The sequence below is a fragment of the Embiotoca jacksoni genome, unplaced genomic scaffold (assembly GCF_022577435.1).
Source record: "Embiotoca jacksoni isolate LCO1_2020_lvr unplaced genomic scaffold, fEmbJac1.0.p SCAF_19, whole genome shotgun sequence".
NCBI lineage: Eukaryota > Metazoa > Chordata > Actinopteri > Embiotocidae > Embiotoca > Embiotoca jacksoni.
The window spans coordinates 1,557,876-1,585,000 of record NW_027185329.1 but is presented as its reverse complement, the minus strand read 5'-3'; the positions used below and the strand labels follow the sequence as shown (position 1 = coordinate 1,585,000).

The 27,125-nt window shown below is 44.8% G+C and overlaps 1 protein-coding gene across 1 annotated transcript in view; it reads left to right on the top strand.

Annotated features, from left to right (window-relative positions):
* Nucleotides 1-27,125, top strand: part of gmds (GDP-mannose 4,6-dehydratase) — a 144,576-nt gene that overhangs the window by 30,254 nt on the left and 87,197 nt on the right. The window contains exons 5-6 of the mRNA XM_069152966.1: nt 16,534-16,726; nt 17,991-18,095. Coding sequence (XP_069009067.1) covers nt 16,534-16,726; nt 17,991-18,095 — 298 coding nt within the window. The remainder of the gene's footprint in view (nt 1-16,533; nt 16,727-17,990; nt 18,096-27,125) is intronic.

The following is a 27,125-nucleotide window of genomic DNA, read 5'->3' as shown; positions in this document are numbered from 1 at the left end:
CGCAGGAGTTTTCTGGGAAGAATCTTTTACTTTATGTTCAGAGTATCACCTCTAATACTCTGAATTTTGCTATTACAACAAAATCAAATCATAAATTATCAAGCAAACTGACTGATATTAACCCCTTAAACTTAAGGTATATATTGAATATGTCGCTTTATTGTTAAGATGCTAATTTATACTTCTAAATACTAATAAAGGTTTTTCTAAGTACTTCATAAATATCGGGAGATCAGTACTTTGAAATTCAAATCTGCATTTCTGCAGTTATTACTTATCACGCGGAGAGAAAGCACTTAAAAACCAAAACTAAATGCTCTCAAACGTCTCTTTGTATTTTCAGCTTTTCAAAGGAAAAAAAACCATCAGCTTCAACGAGCGTGTGATTTTTAGTGAGGAGGAGGAGGATGAGGGGGAGGGAGGGAGGGAAGAGGCTGCCAGCCAGCTTGGCAGAGCACCAGGGGTGTCATTGTGGTATGTTGCTGTGTGCTTACTGGTGTAACCGCACTGGGAGATTGTCACAGACACAATAGGAGCTCTCATCTTCTCCGTGTGTTGATAGTTCGCTGTCGGATCGAGAGTTGATCCGTGACGGCTATGTGACGGGCAGGTTTCTGCCCGAATTCCTCAAATGACAGTTAAGGTGGCAAAAAAATAAGGGTTGTTGTGGTTGTTGTTGTTTTTTCTGATTGCTTTTTCCCCAAAACAAAAATCTCTCCACGTGCGAGGTGTAAATAAGTATGAATTATGAGGCCTAAATATGTGACCTCAGAAATCATCATCCTGCCCTACGAGTTGAGACTTTCTGTCTTAAAAACTGCAAATGACAAAACGCCTTTGATAACTCAGGAAAACACGGCAGCTCTGTCCGTGCCCCCCGCCCCCTCCCTCCCACCCCACCCCTCGTTTTCCTCTCTATCTCGAGCAGACAGGAAGTGAGCGCCGGGGCTCTGAATATGCGAATATGTAGATGAAGTGTAAGGTATCACTTGCGGAGGAAGAGATTTCATATGCGAAGCTTTGAATGGGTCTCTGTGAGCGCTGCTCGGTATCCGCTCCCACGCGGTAAAAAAAAAAAAAAAAACCCGGGTAAGATGACCCCCGGACGGGTTGTGGTCGGCCTTACCGGGAAAACGCGGCGGTCCGAGAGGTGAGAGGGTTTTTTTTATTTTTAGTTGTTGTTGCTGCTCCGGCGGAGGTCCGGAGGAGAGGTGAGGACAGGGAAACTCTGAGAGGCCGACACCAGATATGAGATGTTGGACTCGGTAGTGGAGCTCTCCAGCATTATGCACCAAAACATTCATTTTCTGGGATTCAATTACAAAAGTAGAAAAAAAAGTATTTGTCTCTGATTTGTTTAAAAAAAAAAAAAAGAAAATTGCTGAAAAATGAAAGGCGAGTTGCTATGGTGACATTCAGGAGGTAATATCTTCTATCTTTAACATCTGAAAGCAAACATTTAAAGAAGTTTGAGCTAACAATGATAATTCTCATCATCTTCCCGTCTGCACTGCATCTGATTGGGAATGAGATACGAGTCATTCAATTATTAAAAAGTCTAGCATTTTCGGGACTATTACTGTCGCCTGTAAGCAATACGCACAACCGCCAGAGGGTGGCAGTGATGCACCTAAAAGCTGTTTGGCCAAACGCCATTAGTGCTTTTTTTTTTTTCTTTTTCTGGTTTTACTTATTTTAGGACAAAGATTTGGAAGCAACCTGCCGATCCGAACACGACGGAAGTTTCCTTCGTATGTTATTTATCAGGGACGCTGCATATTAATTATTAATAATTGTAATGTTCTGTTGTGCTGTGCTGGTTTTACAGGAGCTTAACACCCGGTTGTCATCTGCAGGACTGAGGCAGGGTTAAAGGTTAAACCTGGATGGTGTGTGTGTGTGTGTGTGTGTGTGTGTGTGTGTGTGTGTTACAGTACGAAGCCTGGCCGTCTCTCTCTCTCTCTCTGCAGGGATTCACTGGGTTCCCAAAAGTTATGAAAACGAGCCGAGCTCCACGTGTGAGGGCATATTTGTTTCTCCACAATACTCGCTTCTCTATTTCTGCCCACAGTCACTTCTCGACCGCTTCAATCACATCAGCGTTTTTCTTGACAGCGGTGAGGAAAAAAAAAATCAAAAAAAATCTGGATAGTTCAGACTCTTAAAACCACGACGGGGAGGTATTTTTTTTTTTGAACATGTTGTGACAAAGTGCCGCAACTTTGTGGGTGTAAAAGTAAAAGCGGGGGAAATTGTCACCAGATTTCTCACCGACACTTTCGAACGGACTCGCCGCTGACGATCGTACATTTTCGGCCTCATCTGTAACTCGAGAGTAAATCTCTCTCCGAGTCCTCCCTGCTGGAGTTTGTGTGAGTATAATCGTGTTGTGTTTTTAAAGCTAAACAGCTGGATAGCCAGAGGTTGCGCTTTGCGGTTTAACCAGGTTGTCGGTGGATCGTGGGATAGTTGAGGTCAGCAGACTTTCTCCCTCCTGACTTTTTTTTTTTTACATGATGTCTTCTTTCCACCATCAGCATTTTTTTAAGCCACAATAATCTAGTTTTAAGTCAACTACTCGGTTTCAAACGACATTATTCCAGAAGCGGGGATTGGATTGCAGTTGTTTAGGCCGTCCCTTCCTGGAAATACTCCTGCTACATGTTTCTTTGACATTGTCTTTCCGTTTGCGGTTCGGGATACGTACTGGAAGATAAAGGAAAGCCCCGGCGCGGCAGAGAAAAGCCCTTTTCCATTGATATCTAAAACCTCCAGCGGAGCGCTTCCCCTTCCCGAAAAAAAAAACCCTTCCCTGCCACAGGCCTCCTTCAAAGACCGGGCCACTCCGCAACGGTCCCGACCCAGCATGCCGACCCCTGCTCCGATGTTCCCGCCCCGGTGAGAGGGAGGCGGGTGGAGCTGGGTTGGACTTGAACCCAGGCGATTGTCTTCTGCTAACCTTTCTCTCTGTGTGTGTGTGTGTGTGTGTGTGTGTGTGTGTGTGTGTGTGTGTGTCCGTCCACGTAAGTCTGAAAGTGTGAATCATGAGTTTCTGCTGATGATACGTTGATGGTATTTAAGGTCACGTGACGCAGACAGATCTAAACACGGAGTGGGAACGGTCGTCGTTACGGCGATAACAACATGAGTAATATTTAGGGCAGTGGCTTCGGAAAAGATTGTTTGGCTCGGATGAAGAAGGCAAAAGTGCAGCGTGAACTTGTGTCCTGGTAATAAAAAAATAAATAAAAAACAAGCTTCTTCGAGCGTTAATTATGAAAAGGTAAGTGCAAAAAAAAAGGATTGGGAAATCAGAAAGACATTTGACCCACGCACTATTAGACGGGGCCGCACCGATAATCATAAAAATAAATCTCTTTTTTTTTTTTTAATGACAAAAAACTGCCGCATTTTCATTCAGGTTGCAGCTGCATTAAAACAAGCGCTCCTCCCCTCTCCCATCTCATTTCATCCACAATCGTGCAGCACGAGCACTCGACTACGTTCCTCACGAACACCTCGGACATTTCATCGCCTTATAAAGTTGATAATCGCTAATATTTTAGTTGCGTATCCAAACCCCGGCCGACACGGAGCATCGTTATTATTTCTTTGGAGTCGTGTTTCTCTCCAAACTGGATGTAGGTCTGATGTGGTTTTCTGAACTTGTTGACTAAAACGGCTTAAAATAAGGTCGATTTGAGCACGTGGACTAAACCACGTTGTAAACGTGCCATGAAAATGAAAACCTCGGAGCTGAAAGGGGCTTAAAAGACTCTGCAGTGTAAAAGTCGAGCAACTTAACGCACGACTTCGCCTCCTCCAACTGCGATATGGTTCGTGAGCCGTGACCTTTCGGAGTCCACGACATCGCTCCGACCCGAGTCGAACCCCGGGCGGCTTTCCTGGAGCCGCTCTAATAGAGATAGATGGCCGAGATTAAACTGCCATCACGGCAACGCGTGCTCCCATTAAACACGGCTGCGATATCTCTTCCGAATAAGGACGGCGCAACGTGCCATCGCCTCGAGATTGATGACCGGTATTACTGTGGATCAGCAGCTCCAGTGTGTGTGTGTCTGTGTGTGTGTGTGTGTGTGTGTGTGTGTGTGTGTGTGTGTGTGTGTGTGTGTGTGTGTGTGTGTGTGTGTGTGTGTAACGGCTGCGTTAATTTTAGCATGCTGTAATATCTGTAAGCCTATTGCACAAACAACACACACAAACCAAACACAGCCTGGTTTGGATGTAGGAGTCGTGTGTGTGTGTGTGTGTGTGTGTCTGTGTGTGTGTGTGTGTGTGTGTGTGTGTGTGTGTGTGTGTGTGTGTGTGTGTGTGTGTGTCAGTATTTTTGATTGATCAACTTCTCTCTTTCCTTAACTGAACTGCATTCTTGGTGTTCAAACAGCCGAGTGGATTTGGCCGCTGCTTCCATTAAAGAAATATGAGTCTGTGTGCGGATGTGTGCAGATATATTTCTTAACAGAAAGTATAATACTTTAACCACGGTCCCTACAGGGTTTTTAATTCGCGCAAACTCCGCAATATTTGCTAATATCGATATTTTATTAAATTTTTTCTGCGATTTTATTTATTTATTTTTTTTCACAAAAAAAAATGTCGTCATCAGAAGCTGTGCTGAAAGTATTAAACGTATAAAACTCGCTTTATTAATAATAATAGCTCCTCATTTACAATCAGGAAGGGTCTGCTGCTGTTTGCTCATCGAGAAATGAAACTCTGAAACCGGAACAAGAGAAAAAAAACAGGAAGTGGCGGGGTTTGTGGGAAATGTGGTCTCCACATTAAAATGATCGAATTAAATGTTTCTTATCAAAGGAAGTGATTACTTATTACTGTATGTTAAAATAGTTTCATACACACCGCAACTTGTAGGAGACTTTGTTTGTGCGCATACAGTCGGCCTATGTGTTGAATTAACATGAATTCAGCTGCATTTAAAGCTCTTATTTTGAAAGGCAGATGTCGTCGTTGTTGTCGCAGACGGTCCGTTTTGTAAAGCTACGTCACTTTTATGTTTTTTTTTTGGGGAACTTTTAGGCCCGAGTTCAATAAGTAAATGAAGATCTCACTTAAAACTTAGAAATTTAAACGATAATGAACATTTCTTGAGACTTGAGAAACTCAGTTTTTGTCTGAATTTTAATGCTAATCCGAAGAAACGGAATTATTTTTAATTTTGTTGTCTTTAATTTAGTTTTAGTTTCAGTCCGACTTGGGATTTAATCATTTTTAATAAAACGATTAACGATGTCATTGGTCAGCATCATACCTGGGTTTCCTGGTATGGACGATACTACGTCCCGCCCACCTGTAGCTGTAATCTGACTGCAACACAGGCCTGTCAATCAAACAGACACACCCCCAAGAAACACAGCTTTGAGGTTTATTTTCACATTAATGATGGATTATTTTCAGATTTAAACAGAGATTAGCTCATCCGTTAGTGACCGGAGACTATTTGACTCTTAACGTCAGACTTTTGAGAGAAATCACTAAAATATTTGACCCAGAAAACAAGAAATCAACAAAATTTGCTTCCATGTTTAAAAAAAAAAAAAAAAAAAAAGTCTTTAATACCCAGCTAGTTAAGTATCTGTAAATGTGCTAATTGTTTCCAGCCTGCGTGCAATAAGAGCACCCCCCCCCACCTCGCCCCCATAAACATCTCTAAGGAGACACTTTCAGTGATTGTGCAGAACAGACGAGGAGGTATTTATGACCGACAGGCACCACGTAACTGCCCGGCCGTAACCCGGATCCCGGATCCCGCTCGCTCCTCCGCTCTCTACGACGCTCCACTCGTGCAGCTGTTGGGCTGCTTCTGTCCAGGGGGTGAAGGGTGGGGTAGGTGGGGGTATGAGGTGGGGGTGGAGGTTGTGTAAATCAGGCATAACGTTGGATCAGAATCTGGGGCTCCATTTTGGTCACATTGTGTGTGTGTGTGTGTGTGTGTGTGTGTGTGTGTGTGTGTGTGTGTGTGTGTGTCGGTATGTGTTATTGTGGCCAACTGTGGTCTGGGTGTGTGTATTTATGGTGAGTGTGTTCTTGTGGTATATGCTTGAGTCCCTCCCACCCCTTTACCCCCCCCCCCCCCCCCGGTGTGTGTGTGTGTGTGTGTGTGTGTGTGTGTGTGTGTGTGTGTGTGTGTGTAACCGAAGAGAGGTAGCACCTGCAGGGGCGGTGGTCCCCAAACTTCACTTCTATTTAGGGATCATGCAAGCAGCAATGCTGTGTGTGTGTGTGTGTGTGTGTGTGTGTTTTGGTGGCTTCCTCTGCTCACAAGGACAGCATTCATCAAGAGGAGCGGTGTGTAGGATGGGTGGGGGGGTCGACAGGGGTGCTGCCAGATTTAAGTGGGGTGTGTGTGTGTTTGAGAAGGGGGTGGGGTCGGGGGGTTGGAGGGGGGGGGGGGGCGGGGGTAGCTGCAGAAGAATGTGCCAATTTGTCAAGTCTTACTTCCACCCCTCCTCCTCCCCTCCCTCCCACCCTCCCACCCTCCTACCTCCTCCTCTAATCAGAGATGATGCTGATTACAGCCAAATGGAGCAGCAGCAGTTCGAGCCGAGGGAGGAGGGGGCGGGCGGGGGGGGGATGGAGGGCGAGGCGTAAAGGGGGTCAGTTCGGTCCTGACGGGGGAGGGATGGGAGGGCGGGGGGTCTCAGATGTTAGAGGTCCTTCGTCACCTCTCCTCACTTTGAAGTCAGCTGTTGAAGCTCAGACATCATTATAATAAAAAAAAACAAAAAAACATTTGTCCTCAAATTCATTGCAGTTTCTGCAGTTGAAATATTCCCCACAAACACGAAGAACTCACGAGTAACTAATGCTTTAGTTAGCGAAGAATTCATCATAAATCATGAAGTAATGCTTAATTAATGTCTTAATTCGACCTCAAAAGAAAAGAAGTTATTACTTCAATTTTGTATAGTTGACAAATACCGTCGAGAAAGAAATGACACAAGAGTTGGAGATATTTTTAAATGGAGAGCTCTTTGTGTTGAGATAATTCTTCAACTTCCAACTCTGCCGGCAATTTCTTAAAACCACAATAAAATGTAGAAGTTGCAAAATTTAGTTCTGTAATTAAATGTTATACTTCTGCAAAACCACTACTTGATATTGCGCAACAGGATTCCACAGGAGCAAAAAAACAACAAACCCGCCAAAATAAAAGCATTCGTAACACTCAAAATGATTCAACTTTTCCAATTCAAAACGCTTCATAATGCCGCACCTCCGTATCAGAAATGTCAAAGAGCTTGTTATAGAAAAAAACAAACCATGTTTTTCCACATGTGCTCACATGTATGACTTTTTTTTTTTTTTTTTTTTTTATCACATATTGCGACATATGGGTGACAAATATGCGTGGGAAGTTTTCACATTAGAATCTAATATTTTCCAAAACCACCTTCTCGTGCAGAAAATACACGTTTCACGTGTTACATGTGTTTGTTTTTTTTTTGCACATGTGAAATTCACGATTCCTCAATCACAAGTTAATTGATATCGAATCATATTAAGTCTGCAGTCTCTAAGAAAAACAACTAAAAAACAACATGCTTTCAAAGTGGATAAACTTCAACGTAGTTTTGGATGGGAGTTGGGAAATCTTTTCCCAAAACAATAATACTGCATGCGCATGAGTTTTGGGTATGAAGCCAGTTTCCTGTCGCTTCCAATTTCCTCAGTGAAGCATCAGTTTAATTCTTTTTTTTTTGCGCCGAATCTCTCGCGTACCGGATCAGAAAAAAGCTCGGTGTTTACTTGGTTTGACACACGCACACACACACACACACACACACACACACACACACACACACACACACACACACACACACACACCTATTCAGCTGGTTTGTAGTAAAGACGCGTCCTCACATTCCCAGAATCCTCCAGTGAAATAAGAAAAAGAATTAAATAGAAACTGCCACTGATGACGCAACACTTTTTCTTACCTGTGTGTGAGCCACCAGCCAGTGTTACATGACTTGTGTGTGTGTGTGTGCGTGCGCTCACATCATCCTGATTGCCCCCCCCCCCCCCCCCCCCCCCCCCCACACACACACACACACAACCGCAGCCCCCGCTGCACTCAAGACCTGTTGCCATGTTTACACACGTGTTTATGTTTGCGAGGAGCGAGTGATTGATTGGCGGTTGGATGTCTGCAGGGTAGATCAGGCGATTTGAGGGGAGAGGGAGGAATGAAGCTGCTTCTTCTTCTTCTTCTTCTTTTCTTCTTCTTCTTCTTCTTCTTTTCTTCTTCTTTTCTTCTTCTTGTTCTTGTTCTTCTTCTTCTTCTTTTCTTCTTCTTCTTCTTCTTCTTTTCTTCTTCTTCTTCTTCTTGTTCTTGTTCTTCTTCTTCTTCTTCTTCTTGTTCTTGTTCTTCTTCTTTTCTTCTTCTTCTTCTTCTTCTTTTCTTCTTCTTTTCTTCTTTTCTTCTTCTTTTCTTCTTTTCTTCTTCTTGTTCTTCTTGTTCTTCTTCTTCTTCTTTTCTTCTTCTTCTTCTTCTTCTTCTTCTTCTTTTCTTCTTCTTGTTCTTGTTCTTGTTCTTCTTCTTCTTCTTCTTCTTCTTCTTCTTCTTTTCTTCTTCTTGTTCTTGTTCTTGTTCTTCTTCTTCTTCTTCTTGTTCTTGTTCTTCTTCTTGTTCTTGTTCTTCTTCTTCTTCTTCTTCTTCTTCTTCTTCTTCTTCTTCTTCTTCTTCTTCTTTCTCCCGAGTGGCCTCTCTGAGGAGTTTGTATTCCAGGCAGCTCTGATCCAACACGAAAGGAATTGGGAGTAGATGAATGATAACTGCTGTTTTCATCCCTACAAATATGTGGTTTAAAAATACTGGAACATATCTGAAGCTAATTTTAAGATGAATGAATGAATGCTGTCGTTACTTTTCAAGTTCATTTTGCTGCTTTTATCATCATTTAATAGAAACGAAATAGAAACCGGGACTTCCTGGTTCTGGTCCAGATGCAGGAAACCTCCCTCTGACGGACCATTTTTCACTTCTTCTCAATAATCTGGAGAATTTTTATTTTTAAGCGTTGACACTGAGCGTCTCAAACATTTCGACCAATCAGAAGGAGACCCTTGATTGATACCGTTTAATGTCGGGCATCATGTGCAGTTTGTTCATTAAAAGCATGTTCGTGGACTAAATCTGCATCTTTAAACAGAAAGACGTGAAAAACCGCGTCGCTGAAAAAATACACACGTCAATATTTGTTTATTTATTTCAAGTCGTGTCGTCATGGCAGCGTTGGACGATGTTATTGCGCAACGCTAATACGACTGTAATCGGTTATTGGTGTCTGTCAGATTAATTAACGGTTTCATCGAGAAAATTCTTAACCTTGAACTTGTGACCTTTGACCCTGGGATGTTTTGACCTTCACATGTTTAGGTTACTTGCATTATTGGAAAAATCCATTCAAACTGGAGAAGAAGGAGGAGAAGAAGGAGGAGGAGGAGAAGGAAAAAAGAAGGAGAAGGAGGAGGAGTAGAAGAAGAAGAAGGAGATGGAGGAGGAGGAGGAAAAAAGAAGGAGGAGGAGAAGGAGAAGGAGAAGGAAAAGAAGAAGAAGAAGAAGGAGGAGGAGAAGAAGGAGGAGGAGGAGAAGGAAAAAAGAAGGAGAAGGAGGAGGAGTAGAAGAAGAAGAAGGAGAAGGAGGAGGAGAAGGAAAAAAGAAGGAGGAGGAGAAGGAGAAGGAAAAGAAGAAGAAGAAGAAGAAGGAGGAGGAGGAGACCGGCCACCACCTGCTCACATCAATGTCATGAAGAGGGGAAAAATGATGCAGAGAAGAAGAAAGAGGAGGGAAGGAGAAGGAGGAGGAGAAAGAGGGAAAGAAGGAGGAAGAGGAGGAGAGGTGCGCCAGGAGGTAGACAGGGACTTTCCAGACTCGTCTGCATAAATCCTTAGTTTTGACAGTCCATCGCTCGCTCCCCCCCCCCAACCCCAGCTCTACCTGCCCCGACATCCCTGCAGCACGTGGGGGCTCCACGCCCTCCCAGCTCCATCTGCCTCCGTCACAGCTCCACCTGTATCTGTGTACTTGTATTTGTTCATTGCCATAGCTGCAGCGGCTTCGACTGAGCACAAGAAGACGCCTGTAATTAAACGGGGGGGAAAAAAAAAAATGCAGATTTGAGAGACAATCGTTAATGATGAGTGAACATCAGTGGGAGGTGGGTTAGGGAGGGGGGGTGGGATTAGTGGGATTAGTGGGTTGGATGCATGTCGTGCCATGTACACATCCCCCCCCGATTTTTTTTGAAAAATTAACATTCACCCTTTTATGTCAGAAGGCGCTCTCGGTTTATCTTTTTAATCCTCGTCCTTTAAAAGATCTCCGGAGGCAGATCAACGTTTCAACACTCGTACCTCTGTCATCCTGCGTCGGGACTTTTAACACAATAAGAGAAACACCTGAGTAAATGAGGCAGGAAATCTAGTTTTGAAATTATTCCAGTGCTATTAATTTTTTTTTTCTTTGAAAAGACGTTGCTAAGAAACTTAAACGATTTCAGCGACATTTTTCTTCTTTTTCCTTTTCAGACTAACTGTGAAAGTTAAGCTTAGCTGGAACGAGATCTGTCGTCTCGCAGGATGTTCTCGTTTTCAACCTGAGAAAACATTTCTTATTATAAACAGTGAAAAAGAAAAACTGAATGAAACGAGTTCTCACTGATTGAGAAATGTGCTCTTCATTTTTTTCACTGCATTCAGAGACACGTGGAGACTTTTGGAGAAAGTTCACTGCTGGAATTTTTCCAGCGACTTTCCACCATTTTTTTCCCCCGCAGATTTATTTAACTTTACTTGTTGTTTTACTGGATGAACTAAATTTAGCCTGTTACTGTCTGCAAATGAGTTCCTGCACTTTGCTGTTAACCTGTGAAGCAGCTTCAGCTTTATTCATCAGCCAACAGAGGTGGACAATATCGCTTGTAGTACGAAGTGATGCTATGAATATAGTTTATATGAAATTCAACCTCTAAAGTCTAAAGTGCCACGTCGAGAGTTTTAAACTGGATTTTTTTTTTCCAGTCTCCTTCTTCACCGAAACCACAGAAAAGCCAATTTAAGAATTTGAAGTCGTATCCTTTTTTTTTTTTTAAATCGACATCCTTCCTTAATCCACCGATTAATTAAAACACCTCTTGTTAAACAAGTGAAAGTATTCGCGCCGAACAGAGGCTCCATTGATAAACTGTTTTGGGTTTCCTGCAGGTGTCATTAAATTTGTTTTTAGGTGTTTTGTTTCCACTTGTCACTGCGTCTATATTTAGTCTGAAAGCCTTCAGATGTCACCTGTTGACGAGGAATGTGGTTGCAACAGTATTCCTGGTATGAGGTGTGTGTGTGTGTGTGTGTGTGTGTGTGTGTGTGTGTGTGTGTGTGTGTGTGTCTCCTATCCGAGTATTACTTTCATGCTTCTAATGTTTTGGAAGTATTCAACACCTGTAGTTTTTTTTTTTCCGTTGTTGTTTATTTTGCGTGCCGGTGTTTTCGTCGCTGTTGTTGTGATTTTTTTTTTTTTAAAGAAACACTCGGCGACGAAAACTTTAAAATCGAGGAGAGCGAGCAGACGCGTTCCTGTCGGATGATGCAACGCCGCTCATCCACGTCTGTGCATCTGTATCTCGGAGAAAGGTGGGAAAAAAACAAGCGGCACTTTTGTTTTTCCTAACAGGTGTGTTTATGCGCAGGCGGAGAGATTTGAGTTTCATCACAACACGGCAACACACGATGATGATGATGATGATGATGATGATGATATATGGCTGTTGGCGTGGGCAACACATACAGCAACAGTTGCTCGTGGAAACTCAGGAAAACATGTCTCCTCTGAAACACAACAACAGCTTACAGGAACGAGGAGCGTGAACTTTGAACAATCATGTCAATGGAATAGTTTTTATTTTTGGTGAATTTTTTTTGGGGGGGAAAAAAAAACATCCAACCAACTAACAATGCTAACACACAGCTAAGAATGCAAACAGTTAATTTTTCTCAAAACAAAACAAAAAAACAAAACCCAGCTAAACTCACGTTAACCAAACAGACGATAACGTTAAAAGAAACGGCTAATTTTGCGAAAAAACATAAAAAATTGCTAACGTGCAAAAACAACAACAACAACAACACCTTTAATCAAGTTAACCAACAGATGATGCCGTTAAAAACCTTGCGTTACCTTGTAATTCAACAAATATGCGTAAACGACTAAAAAATAATCTCGCAGATTTCTCCCTGAAGACGCTTTCAAAGAATCAACTCCTTCAACTCTTCTTTTGTTTTACATCTTTAACAGACACTATACGCCATCCTGAAGTAGAGTCAAATTAAAAGTAAATACACGTTAAAGCTGAACCATTATTCTACGTGTTTTTTTAACGGTAAAAGTTGGATCTTAAACCTCCTGGAGGGAGGGGGGAGTTTATAGGGGAGGAGGGGGGGCAGGCATCCAGCCCTGTTTGTCTTTGCCCTGTTAACACACGACTGCTCTAATTTCAGTCGGCCTGTAATGTGATGAGTAAAGGTGTAATTGACTGTGCTACACACACACACACACACACACACACACACACACACACACACACACACACACACACACACACACACACACACACACACACACACACACTCACACTTTCTCTCTCTACTCTGTCTCTGTTTTTCTTCTCCTCCACCTCCAGGGCATCTCACTGATTTCTTTATTTGGGTGTTTGCGGTCGGCAGGAATTCTTCGCCCGAGTTTCAGAGTTGAGAAAGAAAAGTGAAGCTTTGCTTCGACTCGATTCCTCCCGTCGCGTTTGCTCACGTTGGGAATGATGACGTTTTTGTTTTTTTTTTACCTCCGAGGTGACATCAACAAGGGTGACGCCTCGTCGAGGACAAAGGAAGTGATGTCACGTGCCACGAAAATGGCGATTGATTTGACACAGTAAAATTAATTAGCAATCGTTTAACTCTCTTAGTTAATGCAAGATAAGAATGATATGTATAATTAAGAATTTAATTTATCAGGAAAACGTTTACGTGTCTTTTTTAAAAACAATTTGAATATTGACATTTTGTAGAAAATAATCAAATAGCTGCATTTTAGTAAAATTTTTACACATTTTATTTAAAAAAAAATTACACTTCAACACACGAATATGTAACTTAAACTGACAACGATCAAGTTTTAACCGTAAGAATTAAACTCAGATCCCACGATTAACTACATTTATATTGAGGACTGGTAGCGGATTAGTATGATTTTATTAATTTATTACTTCAGTACGTCAGAACAAGCAGTGACATTTGAGTTGATGTTATATGCATATATATACATATATGTATATATATGCATATACATATGTATATATATACATGGACCCCCAATGCTGACAGAGCCTGGCCGACTTCCCAGAACAGAACAATATCTGCCCGGTCGACTGAAAGGCCCAGCAGCCAGTCCCCCCCCCCCTCCAGACACACACACACACACACACACACACACACACACACACACACACACACACACACACACACACACACACACACACACACAGAGATGTACACAAACGTCTGGCCTTTAAACCGTCAGCGCTCAGTGCCTTGCCTTACATAATGACAGGGAATGGAGGCATTAAGGCAATTTGTTTGATTTAAGTTGTCAAGGCGTCCTGGACCCTGCACCGCTCAGCTGGTTTTGATAGCCTGTGTGTGTGTGTGTGTGTGTGTGTGTGTGTGTGTGTGTGTGTGTGCGTGGAAAGCAGGACAGAGAGGAATGTAGCAGCATAAAATACGTTTTGAGGGTTCAGGCAGAGTGAGCAAGATCGTGTTTGTTTCATTTGGTGTGCTTCAAAGTTTTTTTTTGTTTTTTTTATCTTGTGTGTTGTGTGTTCTCTGTCCTGGTTTCTATGGCGACGGGGAGGGGGGGGAGAGAAGGTCGCGTGGCTCGCCGTCTCGCTGTCTCGCACGGTTCAAGCCTCTTGTCTGGTCATTGCGACTCCTTATCTGTCCGTCCCGCGAGAGGGAACCCTCCTCGGCTGCTCTTCGAGGTTTCTCCTGGGAGTTTCTTTTTAAATTTTTTTATTTCTTATCTGAAGTTGAATGTCTAAGAACTGAGGATGAAGAGGTCGGATGGGAGGGGAGGAGCCCTGCAGGAAAAGAGGAAGAGCTGGAGGTGGACTTGAAAGAACCCGGGGTGTGTGTGTGTGTGTGTGTGTGTGTGTGTGTGTGTGTGTGTGTGTGTGTGTGTGTGTGTGTGTGTGTGTGTGTGTGACTTTTCCCCCTCCATGAACATGAAGGCAGGTATTGTCTGTTTAACTCTGGCTGCTCCACTTCCCGACCTGAACCGCCGCCGCCACCAACCGGCGTGACGCATTCACATTTGTCATCCATTTAAGCTGCGTTCAAACCTTCCATTTTAAAAATGTGGGCCTTTTTCGCAATGAATGCAGCTCTCTGTATCACGGCGAGGGACACGAGGGATATACGAAACGGTTCGTCATCCAACCGAAGAAGCCAAATATAAAAGTTTTTTTGTTGTTGTTGTATCTTTTAAAAACAGTTTAAAATTTGATCAATTTTTGAAGAACTTTCTGACCACGAGTATCCTAAAACATAAACTTTCTACATCGGCCCGGCGACCTTTTCAAAAGTGTACCTGACTGCAGCCCCCCCCCTTTCCTCCCCTCAAGATTTCTACAAAAAGAAATCATAAAAGTGACGTCGGCTTTACAGAAACAGTCTGTGACATCATCAGCTGTCAAAATACGAGCTGTGTTTTTTGGATCGGGCCTCTTTACGTACAGGTGTCGCCATTATTCGGTCCACTTCCTGTGTTTTCAGTTAAAAAAAAAAAGAAATGCCATTATGTAACGTTACAGTATAAAGTGCCCCCCCCCCCCCCACCACCACCCTCCCCTACCTCCCTCCCCGCTCACTTTCTCTTGTAAATGATGTAAATGAAAATGCCAGAATGCGAAGTAAAAGCGTGAGTGGAGCGTCACAGGTAATTACACCGAGCTGTGGAGCGTAATTGAACCTGATCAAACCTGCTCACTGTGTGTGTGTGTGTGTTTCTATGACTGTGTGTGTGCAGTGTGAGGGGTGGTGGGGTGGGGGGGAATGGGGTGGGGGGGATAGAGGCCCCAGTGTTCTCGGGTCCCGGCTTTAAATAAGGGATCTTTATCTGGCCCGTGTGCCCAGCGCCGGTGTGAAAGCACTAAAGCGCCCGCAGCGTTTCCTCCGCGCAGACGTGGCTCACGCCGGCCGCTCCAGGTGCGGCGACCACGAAGCTTTTTAACCAGTCACACACACACACACACACACACACACACACACACACACACACACACACACACACACACACACACACACACACACACACACACACACACACACACACACACACACACACACACACACACACACACACACACACACGCGTGCACATCCATTTCTAATTTAGTCGTAGTTTCCAGTGGAAACGGGGATTCTGGGAGTTGGAGTGTTGAGTTTGAGCTATGAGCTTTCTGATTGGCTGTGATGGGGCTTCAGAAACAAACCCGGCTCTCTGCTTCCCTCTTCCTCCTCTTCCTCCTCCTCCACCTCGTCCTACTCTTCCTCCATCTCCTCTTTCTCCTCCTCCTCCCTCTAAGGGAAGTGGTTTTACTGTTTGAAGCGTGAAGATGTGGTTTTTACGTAGCGCCCGAGTGACTCTGGATTTTTCCATTTTTTTCTACAACTTTTGACACTTAAGACAAAGAACTGAAATAACCTCATCGGTACTTTAATAATAATAATGATAACTAAATATATAAAAACAAACCACTCATAGAACAATTTCTAAACGACATTAAACATCTTTTTCCACGTTATGTTTTGTTTTTATATTGACCAACATATACACTGATATAAATTCATCTAGTTTTATGTGCTTTAACTCGAGCACTGACCTTTTGACCTTCGTCGAGTTACTCACTTTTTTTTTAGGGCAAATTCCCTCGAATGAATTTTCCAACTTGAGTCACAGCAACAGGAAATCCTGAACCCTGACTGACTGGCTGAATGACAGTGGCAGTTAGCTTGACCTCTGAACTTGGATACAGCCGACCTGAAAAGTGCCCGACAAAGGTGTAAATTGGGGATATTTATTCGCCGCCAAACGCTGACGTAGCGTTTATTTAGCGTTTTGAGACTTTTTAAATGTTTTTGGGGCCAAATTCAAGTCTGAAACCACATCAGAGTCACATCCTCGGTGTCGGTTGTACATTTTGCTGCTTTCTGAATCTTTTATCATTACAGCATATAAATGATGAAGACGCAGTATATTCTGTTCTTGATTTAAAACTTGATACTTTAATACACTTTTATTTGTACTGTCTGCATTTAAAAATATGCATCCGAAACAGAATTATGATTATGATTATTATTTATTTTTTATAAATAGATCGAAGGGGTTTGCCTTTGAGATCCTCTTAACACCGTCTCCATCTCTTCTGCCCTCTCCTGTCCCAGATCTCCTTCGAGCTGGCCGAGTACACCGCCAACGTGGACGGCGTCGGCACGCTGCGTCTGCTGGACGCCGTCAAGACCTGCGGTCTGACCAACAGCGTGAAATTCTACCAGGCCTCCACCAGCGAGCTGTACGGCAAAGTCCAGGAGATCCCTCAGAAGGAAACCACTCCCTTCTACCCCCGCTCACCTTACGGTAACACTCACACACACACGCACACTCATACGCGCACACGCACACACACACACGCACACACACACGCACACACACACTCATACGCGCGCACGCACACGCACACACACACACGCACACACACTCGCACACACACACACGTAATGCACTGTACATCCACATGGAAACACACACGAGGATTACCTAACCTTTTTCTACCTTGCACCGTTTGTAAGACACTTGGCCATGTAAGGGCATACAAACACCGATTTGCCCGATGCCTCTGCAGCAGCTTTTCCTAGACGTGTGTGCGTGTGTGTGTGCGTGTGTGTGTGTCAGAGTGAACAGAGTGGGGGGGGGGGGGGTGCTTCAGTGCTTCAGACTGCGTTTTGAGCTCTCCACACACCCCGAGGCCAAACGTCTGACTGAGGACTGGAGTGGCTCTCACTTTAACAAAGACACCTTTATATCCACAGCACTCAGCACTCACTTTCAACACACACACACACACACACACACACACACACACACACACACACACGCACACATACGTGCACTCAGGGCTGCAACACGTGTGCGAGCGATCGGGTTTCGTGTTCCCTGTTGTCTAAATGCTCTCCTTCACCGACACTTTCCCCATCTGTCAGCACTCAATCCGAGGCTGCATGGGAGGCGCATACCGTCCCGACCAGGGCTGTTCCTCTATTAATTAGACTCCCGGGGTTGCCGTGACGACGACCCCCACCTTCCTCTCTCACCTCCAAGCACACGTCCCTGACCTCACGGCCTTAATCAGCGGGCAACTCCCTTCATCTGCTTTGTTATTCCCCTCGTCACCGGGTGGAAGGGAGGAAGAGGATGATGATGATGATGATGATGAGGAGGAAGAAAGAGCGGAGAGTTTTTTTTGTGCAACCCTGCTTTTGGTCCGTCGGCAGGAGTCTTTCAGTTCACGCTCCTGACGTTGAGATACGACGCGTGGTAACGCTGTGTTCAGCCATGACACGTTACAAACGTGAATCTGTCTTCTTTTTTTATTTGATCTTTCACGGTCGTGTGTCTGCAGCTTTACGAGGATTTCTCTCTCTGCTTCGATTACGAGCATCTTTTTTTAAAAATTTTATTTATCTGTTTGTTAATAATTAGTGTAGAAAGGCTGAGGAGTGTCTGTTTCTGAAGTGACATCTCTTCACTTTTCAGTTATAGTTTACGTATAATTTCTACTAATATGTTCCTCCTCCTCCTCTTCCTCCGCCTCTTCCTCCGCCTCTTCCTCTCTCCCTCTCAGGTGCCGCGAAGCTCTACGCCTACTGGATCGTGGTGAACTTCCGAGAGGCCTACAACATGTTTTCCGTCAACGGGATCCTCTTCAACCATGAGAGCCCGAGGAGAGGTGAGCGGACCACCCTACCCCCTCCCCCCACAAAAAAAACCCCCCGAAAGTGTACAAGCACCATAACGTGTACGATGACACTACCGTTGAACAAGTCTTGAGCTGCCGGGACCTTATGAATGATTTTAGGGAAGGTCCTTCATTCACTGGCCAGGTGCGTTTTTTTTGTGAAAATAAACATAATTTCTGTCCGTCACTTAACACCTATTTAACTCGGTTGCTTAATTTTTTTAAGTTACTAAGGAAGAAGTCTGTCCTCAGTTGACCGTTTTATTCCTTATGCTGTTTTTTTTTGGGGGGGGGGGATAAACCTTTATTAGAACACCATGAGAGTGGTGTAAATTTTTTATGAAGTCATCAATCACCACCAGGTGTGTTGTAAATGTGCTGACTTTACAACCAGCACTTACCTCCAACAAAACAACTTTTGTGAAAGAAATACAAAAGGACATATTATTATGATATCAAATCACAGCTCAACATCACCTGGAGCATTTTACTTAATAAAAGATTCAATTATAGCATGAAACCAAAAGGAAGTTTAAATCCAGACAATGGTGTCAGGTAAACTTTAATTTGTTTAAAGTTCATAATGTTATTTTTTTTTTGTGTGTGTAACTGAACAGACATCTAAGATTCCTGTAATACAATATTCAAAGAATATTCAAAGTCAATAATTCACTTAAACTGATGTTTTTTTTTTATCAGCTAGCCTCTTTAATTATTTTTTTTTTTGAATAATTACAGCACATCATTCATCAGCTTTATTGTGAGGATAAAATTACAAGGTGAGAAAAAAAAAAAAGAAGCTTGACATCACTTCCTCAGCAAACCCCACAATACGGCAGTCAGACGGTAAACCATTGTTGGATTGTGTAAAAGTATTCAATTACACGCTCTATATAAAGTCATATTCATTCACCGGTGGAGCCAGGGGTTTCTCATAACCGCTCACACACACTCTGACACAGTGAGTGGGTTGTGGTCACCTTTTTTTTTTTTTTCCTTTTTTTTTTTTAATAAGCTCTCCGAGCCCCGGAGGGTCGCGAGCGCTGGTTTAACCCGATTTACACGCCACCGCGGCTCCCAAATGAATACCACATGGACGGGCGAGCCCCCCGAGCACCGCGCCCGCTCAGGTGTTTATGATTTATCCCCTAATGAAGGCACCCGGCCGCGACCCCCGGCCAAGGTCAGGGGTCGTCCAGTAAAAAAAAAACAACAAAAAAAAAACCCTAATGGGTTACCACGGATAGATAGGTGTGGGAACTGGAGCAGCGGAGATGCTGCGGTCACCGCCGAGGTTTTTGGAGCGCAGCATTGAGTTCATGGAGGCGAACTGGAAACTGGTGTTGCGACATAGCGGACGAGAAATGGGGCCGAATGACGGGAGGAGTGACGGAGAGGAAAATTAACGTACAACAGACTTCGTTTTGGGTCGTTGGCCTTTTTAATTTGAAGGTTTTGTTTTTTTATACGTTGAATTGTTTTCGAACAGGTGGTCCGACAAGGACGAGTTCATCACCGCCGACGCCGAGATCTGGGAACCATTTCCATTATTTTATGCCGTTTAATTGACTTCAATCAGGCGATCGATGGTGAAAATAAACCCTTATTTGCAGCCCTGGAGGTGTTCAGGCGGACGATACAACCTTCAAAATCAGAGATGCGCGAGTCCCTTTTTTTGTTCGTTAATGACCTTATAAGGACAAAGCTCGCTGCCCTCCTGATAACATGATGTCAGCTTCTTTCTCATTTCCCTCTCGGACTCTGCTTCTATCTTCTCATTCTTGCAACACACACACACACTAACCCCCTCCTCCTCCCCCCCCCCCCCCCTTTTTTTTTTTTTTTAATTTCCTCGCTCTTGTTTCACTCCACGTCGTCGTCCCGCCTCACTTCTCCGTAGTCAGCGTGTCTCCAGCCGGGCCATCGGGTTTACTCCCGCCACTTCTATTCTCAGAGTTACGGCTGTTGTTGCTCATAAAGCAGGAACGCTGCGCTGTGATGTGGCCAGATGTCCCACGGCCGCCTTGCACAACCCCGTGTGGCGCTGGATTGGCCGGTATTTACCCGGTGGGGGGTGGGGGGGCCCGCTGTTGACCCTGCCGCTGCCACACTGAGGGGGCGTTTGGCGGTGTGTGCTCCGTCACTCACGGGAGGGCTTTTCAGGGAAGGAGGTGGTGCTTTCAGCTCCAAAACACCCTCCTGGCAGATTTATTTTATTTTGTTTTGTTTTATTGTTGGAGTGTAAGGTCGTACTGTAAATCATAGATATATTACTACTGTACAGATGTATGTTACTGTACACATAGACTACTGGCTCAGTGTTTTTATACACGTAGTGTTGACATGACATTATTGCTGAGCTTTTACGACTTATGTTCTGGATTGACTTGGATGAATACCCATCAGTATGAACAAAAAAAAAAATGGTACGTTAAACCATAATTTATTCAATTTAGTTCAGTTCAGTTTTATTTGTATAATGCCAAATCGTAACTAGGTCATTTCAGGACACTTACCATAGAAAAGTCCTTACAACAGAACTTTAAAATTATACAGAGGAAGCCAACAATTTACAAAATTCCCACATGAGCAGCCGGGAGGGAAAAAAAAACTCTCCTTTAACAGGAAGAAACAACTTAAAGACAGTTAGAAGGTAAAACTCCTTTTTAACAGGATGAAAACCAGTGGGACGTGATAAAAGTTTATCGGGTCAAATATGTATTAAATCACAGCTGCTGTGAGAATGAAGCGTTTGTGATGAGGAAGGCCGATCCCGACGATGAAGATTCTCCACAGTGAGACCTACGATAAAGGCACACGAATGCAACACCCTTAAAGACACCGTGGAAACTCTTCCTCACTCGTCTGCTCTCGGCCGCACCCTGAACCATCTCCGTTCGGTATTTTTACAACACTCTCCCTACCTGTTGTGGCAGAGAGAGAAATTAAGGATCGTTCGCTACCTGCCGTGCTGCTCCCTCGTGTCCCGAACAAACCTGTGTGGTGTGTGAGAGTAATTACTCACTAATGAGGCCCATGATGTCAGTTTCATTGGCACTGATGTCACCACTTTTCCCCCCTCCTCCCACACAGGGGAAAAAAAAAAAGCTGTGATGTCAGCGTCCCAGGATGGATGGGTGTGTGTGTTTCCGGGAAACAAATAGGATGTCCACCCCACCCTTCACCCCCCCCCACCTCCCTTAACAACAGCTTCTGGAGATGGATTTTCTGTCCTTTTTCACAGGATGACTTCATCCCAGGCAGGAATGCGCTTCTGGTTTCTCTTGCGCTTCTTGTAAACACCTGACCGTGTTTCCACAGACAAATATCTCCATTGTTCTGCGGCGAAAGAAAAACTCGTCGACAGTCGAGAAAGAAATAATAGAAAATAAAAAAAATACAAAATAACCCCGTGGAAATCCAGCGTGAAGCAAAGCAAACAGAAGCCCTGCATCTGCCGGCCGGTTCCTTTTCTTTTCTTTTTTCCTGGTTAGCTCAGTCGTTAGCCATAACAAACAGTCCTCGCACTGACTCTGAAGAGGGGGATTAGCGTTAGCCCCCGGGTGCTAAAATCCACCCCGACGGCGTCGGTACTCTGGTCTCTGTGCAAATAACCAGTTCAGGTGTTTATTTGCTTCATCATATTCAACAAATATCACTCCTCCCTGAAAAGAAAAAAAAAATTAAAAAAAAAAATCTAATTTTGACAATAAAAGACCCCCAAAAAAATCCCCCTGGTTTAATTTACAGTTATTAGCTGCGTGTTGGTCTGAGGCTGTGCACTAAATCACCGCGGTAACGTGTTTTTTTTTGGCTTTTTTTTTTTTTTAAGCCGCTTGACCAGCTCCAGTCGTCGGCTGATCCGCTGGTTTATTTGGGGAAGTCCCATCCATCTCTCCTCCCCGAGAGCTCTGCGGCTCACGCTTGGCAGTATAGAATAATATACTGTTATGTTAGGAGAGAAGACCGGTTAGAAAAGCACCGCCAAAGTCAATTCTTACCCCCCCTCCCCTTCTCCCCCCCTCCCCCCCGTCTTTAATGCGCACGAAATAGCCCGAAAAGGTCAGATCGCATGATAGATTTTGTAAGAGGATATGTTTTCCCGTTTATCGGAAAGAGGGTTATTTAGGAGAGGTGTGGGGGGGGGTTAGGCCGTATCTTTTTGTTCCTCGCTCTTTTAAGCTTCCCGCCGGGTGTTGATGAGAAAGAGGCCCGAGAGTGAGAAGCAGCCCGAGACGTCATCGGCCCGAACTACCGACGGGAGCCTGAACCTCCGTCTCCTCCCTTCACACCTTTCAAAAAGGTGAAGGGGTTCAGACGCGGGTCACGTGGTCCGTGTGAGGTTTCTGCCGTCACTCATCCCCGTTGACGCCCTTTTAAAGTGTTTGTTGTCCCAGAATCGCCATGGAAACCGAGAAAATCTCGTCGACTCGAGCGCTGACTTCGAGCGGCATGTTTGCACCTTTGCCAGACCCCCCCCCCCCCCGCACACACAGGAGGACAACCGATCCTCGAGGTGTCGCTCAACAGTTTTTTTTAATTTTTATTTGTATTTGTATTTAATCCAACTACAGGATGCTGCCAACATCTTTTGTTTTGGATACTGTGGCGTGTCATCGGCGCTCGGCTCTGCAGCGCTCAGGAACGACATCCATCATCCACTCCCCCTTTCTTTCTTTTTTTTTTTTGTTCCACACCTTTTTTTGCACCCTCTGCGCCCTCCATCTGTTTTGTTGCATCACCACCCAAGCTTTCCCGGTCTTCTTTTGTTTTTGGACTTCGCAACCTCTCCAGCTCCGTTTCCAAAAACCTTTCCTTGCATCACATTTTGATTTGCTCTCTCTCTGCACCCTCCCTGTCGGTTGAGTCAGTCCAGAGCGAAAGGAAGCGGCCCGTCAGGTGTGAACAGACGCCGTGTTGGCGGAGCCGAGCGCGTGACCTATCTTGGACGTAACGCAAGTATTCCCCCCCCCCTCCCTCCTCCTCCCACCCCCACTCTCACCCCCCTCCCCCTGAAATTGTGAAATAGCTGCGATGGCAGACACTGACAGGTCCTCGGTCTGGGTAGGAATTTTGACCCGGCGAAGATTCCTCCTGCAGAATCACTCAGTGCTCCTTTGCGAGGTCGGGTATTATTTGTGCGGAGAGGAGACGATGAGATGTAAACAAGGCGCCGGAGAGGACTGACCTGAATCCTTAAAAAAAACAAAAAAAACTTGTGGGAGTGGAGATGAAAATTCAGAGATGCATTTTTCACCTTAAATCTACCGCAAAGCCTTTCACTCCCCGAGGCCATTTCTCAAAGACAGAGTGGGATTATGGGATTTGCAGTTCTGGTTGAACTCCAAAACAGGTGTGTTTAAAAAAGAAAAAAAAAAAAACAGTTTCTATGACAACCTCGGGTAGCAAAGTCAAAAGTGACGTTTCGGTCTCCGGTTCAAACAAGCTCGAGACAGAAAATCCGGAAGATACTTTGTTGTTTTTTTGTTGGAGATTTTCAAGAAAAATAAACAATCCTATTTTTAGGACGCGGTTCGTTAAAGCAGTCTGGGTCACCGCGCCACGCGAGTTCACCTTTTTTTTTTTAATAAGAAAGGGGAGAACTTAGAAACAGATTTTACACGGCGATGAAATACATAAAGCAGGTCCTTTAAAGCTGGAAGAGGAAACTTGGCTTATAGGAAGGAAGTAAGATGTTTTACCTTCTTTTTATTTTTTTTTTATATATTTTTTTTTGTGTGCAAATGCAACATTAAAGATCTACTTGATAAATGTTTGGCGTCGTTCAAAGACTCTCGACTCTCCTCAGTTTTTCCAGAGCTTAATGTGCCGTTTTCGGGCCGAAGCCTCCGACCGCACGTTACGTCCTCAAAATAAATGTTACGGGACGAGGGAGAGAGAGAGATTTTGAATAAATCACACTGCGGTTGAATCTCCAATCAGAAAAAAAAAAAAAAAAAACACAAAAAAAAACGCTCATAAATAACAAGTCGCAGACAGGCGTATAAATGAGTGTGTGAGTCAGACGTCTTGAGGTCTGGGTGTGTGAAGGGTTTGGGCCGTCACGCAGTGTGAGACTTCATAAGTCACCTTTCTTTAGCAGTGTGGTTCTAACAACAGAAATCTGTTGAGTAACCCGGACCGGTCCAGCCAATAACTCCCCTTATCCCCCCCTTACCCCCACCCCCCCGACCAGCTGACAGCTCCTGTCCCCGTCCCGTCTGGGGGCCACATGGCCCGGCTGTGGATGGGAGACATCTCCACACATTTCTCTTCATCTTCATCCTCCTCCTCCCTCCTCCCTCCCCATGCTTGATCCCAGCTGTGCCAACGAAGCCTGTGTGTGTGTGTGTGTGTGTGTGTGTGTGTGCGCGTGTGTGTGTGTGTGCCTGTGTGTGTGTGTGTGCCTGTGTGTGTGTGTGTTACGTTTTTCCTGTTGCTTCTCTGGCCAGAAAAAGAAAAAAAAAGAAAAGGGATGATGGAAACAAAAAAAAAAGAAATGAAATGGTGAAGTGAGAATGAGCGAGAGAGAGAGAGAGAGAGTGTCAGTTTCTGGCTCGGCTTTTGCTGTCTGCTCAGTTTTCACGGCCCGTGGTTTTATTAGACTTTCCGCCGGGTCCGCGGGTAAGGTTAAACGGCCACCGCTGCCTCCGCTCCCCCCCCTCACCCTCAGCCTCACCCTCACCCTCCCCCTCCCCCTCCTCCTGGCTGTCCTACACTGCCGCTGCCAGTAAAGGAAACACATTAACACCCGGGCCAGTAACAGAGCCGGCTTTGTCCACGGGCCCAGGCCGGGCCCGGTCCATTAGGGTCCACGCCGCACCAATTAGAGGAGGCAGGGAGCACAGCCACTCCAAACAGAGGTGTGAGCTTTACAAGGGGGACTACAGGTGTGCTCGGAGAGGGGGGAAGGAGGGGAGGGGGTGCTTTATGACTGATTGGGGGGGTACTGTGCCGAACACCGTACACCTCCGCCACCTCTTTAAGAGCCGACTCGGCCCCGCAGAGTTTTCACAACCTGCGTTTAACCTGCAAACTTTAGTTTCCTTTGGACGTTGGATCAAATCGAACTCCCTCCTTCAGGATTTACTGCAGTTGCCGATCTGCGCTCTCGTTACGTCACCTTCGCCCCCGCCGGGTCCCGACTCACGCCACACAAAAAAAAAGGGCTGCAGCCAATGAACATTTTACTATCGTGTAATCTTTTGATTTTATCCTCATCTGTTTATTTAATTAAACAAATATGAATAGTGGGAATTGCCAAATCATATATTCCTCGATATCATTTCCAAAGATATAAAACAGAGAAAACAATGGCGGGCAAAAGACAAAGGAACATTTCAGTTGCAAATGAGTGGAAGTCAATCAATCAAACTTTATTTACGTACGTTTTGGTGCCATTCGAGGTGCTTCACAGATGATTGACAGGCCAATAACAAATAAAGACAAACCGTTGTAGACCAGAACAATTCAAAAACGAGTTAGAAAAAGACTTCGAGACCGATGTACACAAGACGATAGAGACAATAAAAAAGAGAGATAAGAGCTAGAAACTGAAAAAAACCCGCCAAGAATGAGATCAGTGATAGTTAAACAGGAGCGAAGGATAAAACATGATGGAATAAGTAAGGGCAATAAAAGTATGTAGTGAAAGGACGATGGAAGGTGTGTAAGTGTGAGGGAGGGGAATTTAAAAGAGAAAATATGCCTTAAAAGCTTTAAATAAAATCCCAGAAATACTGGGTTGCACATGTCGCTCAATGCAAATGGGAGATCTCGTTTCTCTGTAAATGTGTGGGCAGCACAGCTGTCGTGTCCCACAGCCCGTGACGAGATAAGAACCTGTCTGACTCATACGGTTGATTGGAGAAAAAAAAGAAAAGCTGATGGACAGGGCCGGTGAGTCATTTATCGGTTGACGTTTGACTGGCAGTCGGCCGGGAGCCCGAAGTTTCCTGCCAGAACAGGTGACCTGCCAGGTTTGAGAGAAACGGGGCCCGCCGACGTGATCCTGCAAAGACGGGACGGGTCTGACATCGGAGGGGGGTTTTCCAATCCGCGCTTTACCTACGCTTTCGTGGACACGCGCTATTTACGAAAAAGAAAAAAAAGAAAAAGGCGGCAATAATAACGTGTCACGTGACCTCGCCCAAAACCGACACACAAACACGCTGTATTTTGCTAAAGAAGCGTGTCTAACCTTCCCCGCCGGTCTGTTTCTGCTCAGCCCGCCCCGAGCTGTCGCCCCCGCCCCCCCCCCCCCCCCCCCCTCTCCACTCTCTTATGAAATAATTACTACAAATTTTTGGTGCATTCGCATGATTGGGTTCATGGGATTTTCCTTGCGTCTGAGCGGAGGGCTCTGCTCCATGTCAGGGAGGAAAAGGGGGTGGAGTGGGGGGGACGACAGGGATGCAGTGTGGAGACAGAGCCTGGAGGTTATTACGGGACGGGGAGCTCAAAGGGAACATTCATCGTAAGCATTACGAGTTCAAAAAAAAGAAAAAAAAAAAACAAAAAAAACCAGGAGCTCCTTAAAAAGAGTTCTCAAAGAGGTTCACGCGAGGTTGTGAGATTTATGTACAGTAGAGATGCTGCTCCGGCTAAAAATAGCAACCGACACTTTGATGCCGGCTTCAAGCTTCTGCTTTGACATTTTCACGTCGGGACATTTTGAACGTTGGGCCGAAGAGACGCAGTTGAACTCCTCAAAGCTTCTAATGAGCCGTTTCAACCAGGACGGGCGGCGTCATTAGACTTGATACCCCCTAATATTTAGTAGTGATTTCCATCTGTGTGTGTGTGTGTGTGTGTGTGTGTGTGTGTGTGTGTGTGTGTGCGGCTTGGAGGTCTGGAGGTCTGGACCGCCATCTCTTTTTTTTTCTTCTTCTTTCCCCCCACAGTGCGAGCGGAGAACACGACACCCGGGCCGCGGTGTCCCGCCAACAAAGCACCTCAAAAACCTCTCAGAAACAGTCATTAGGAGCTCATTTGTTTTTCCGCAGATAATATCCTTCAGAT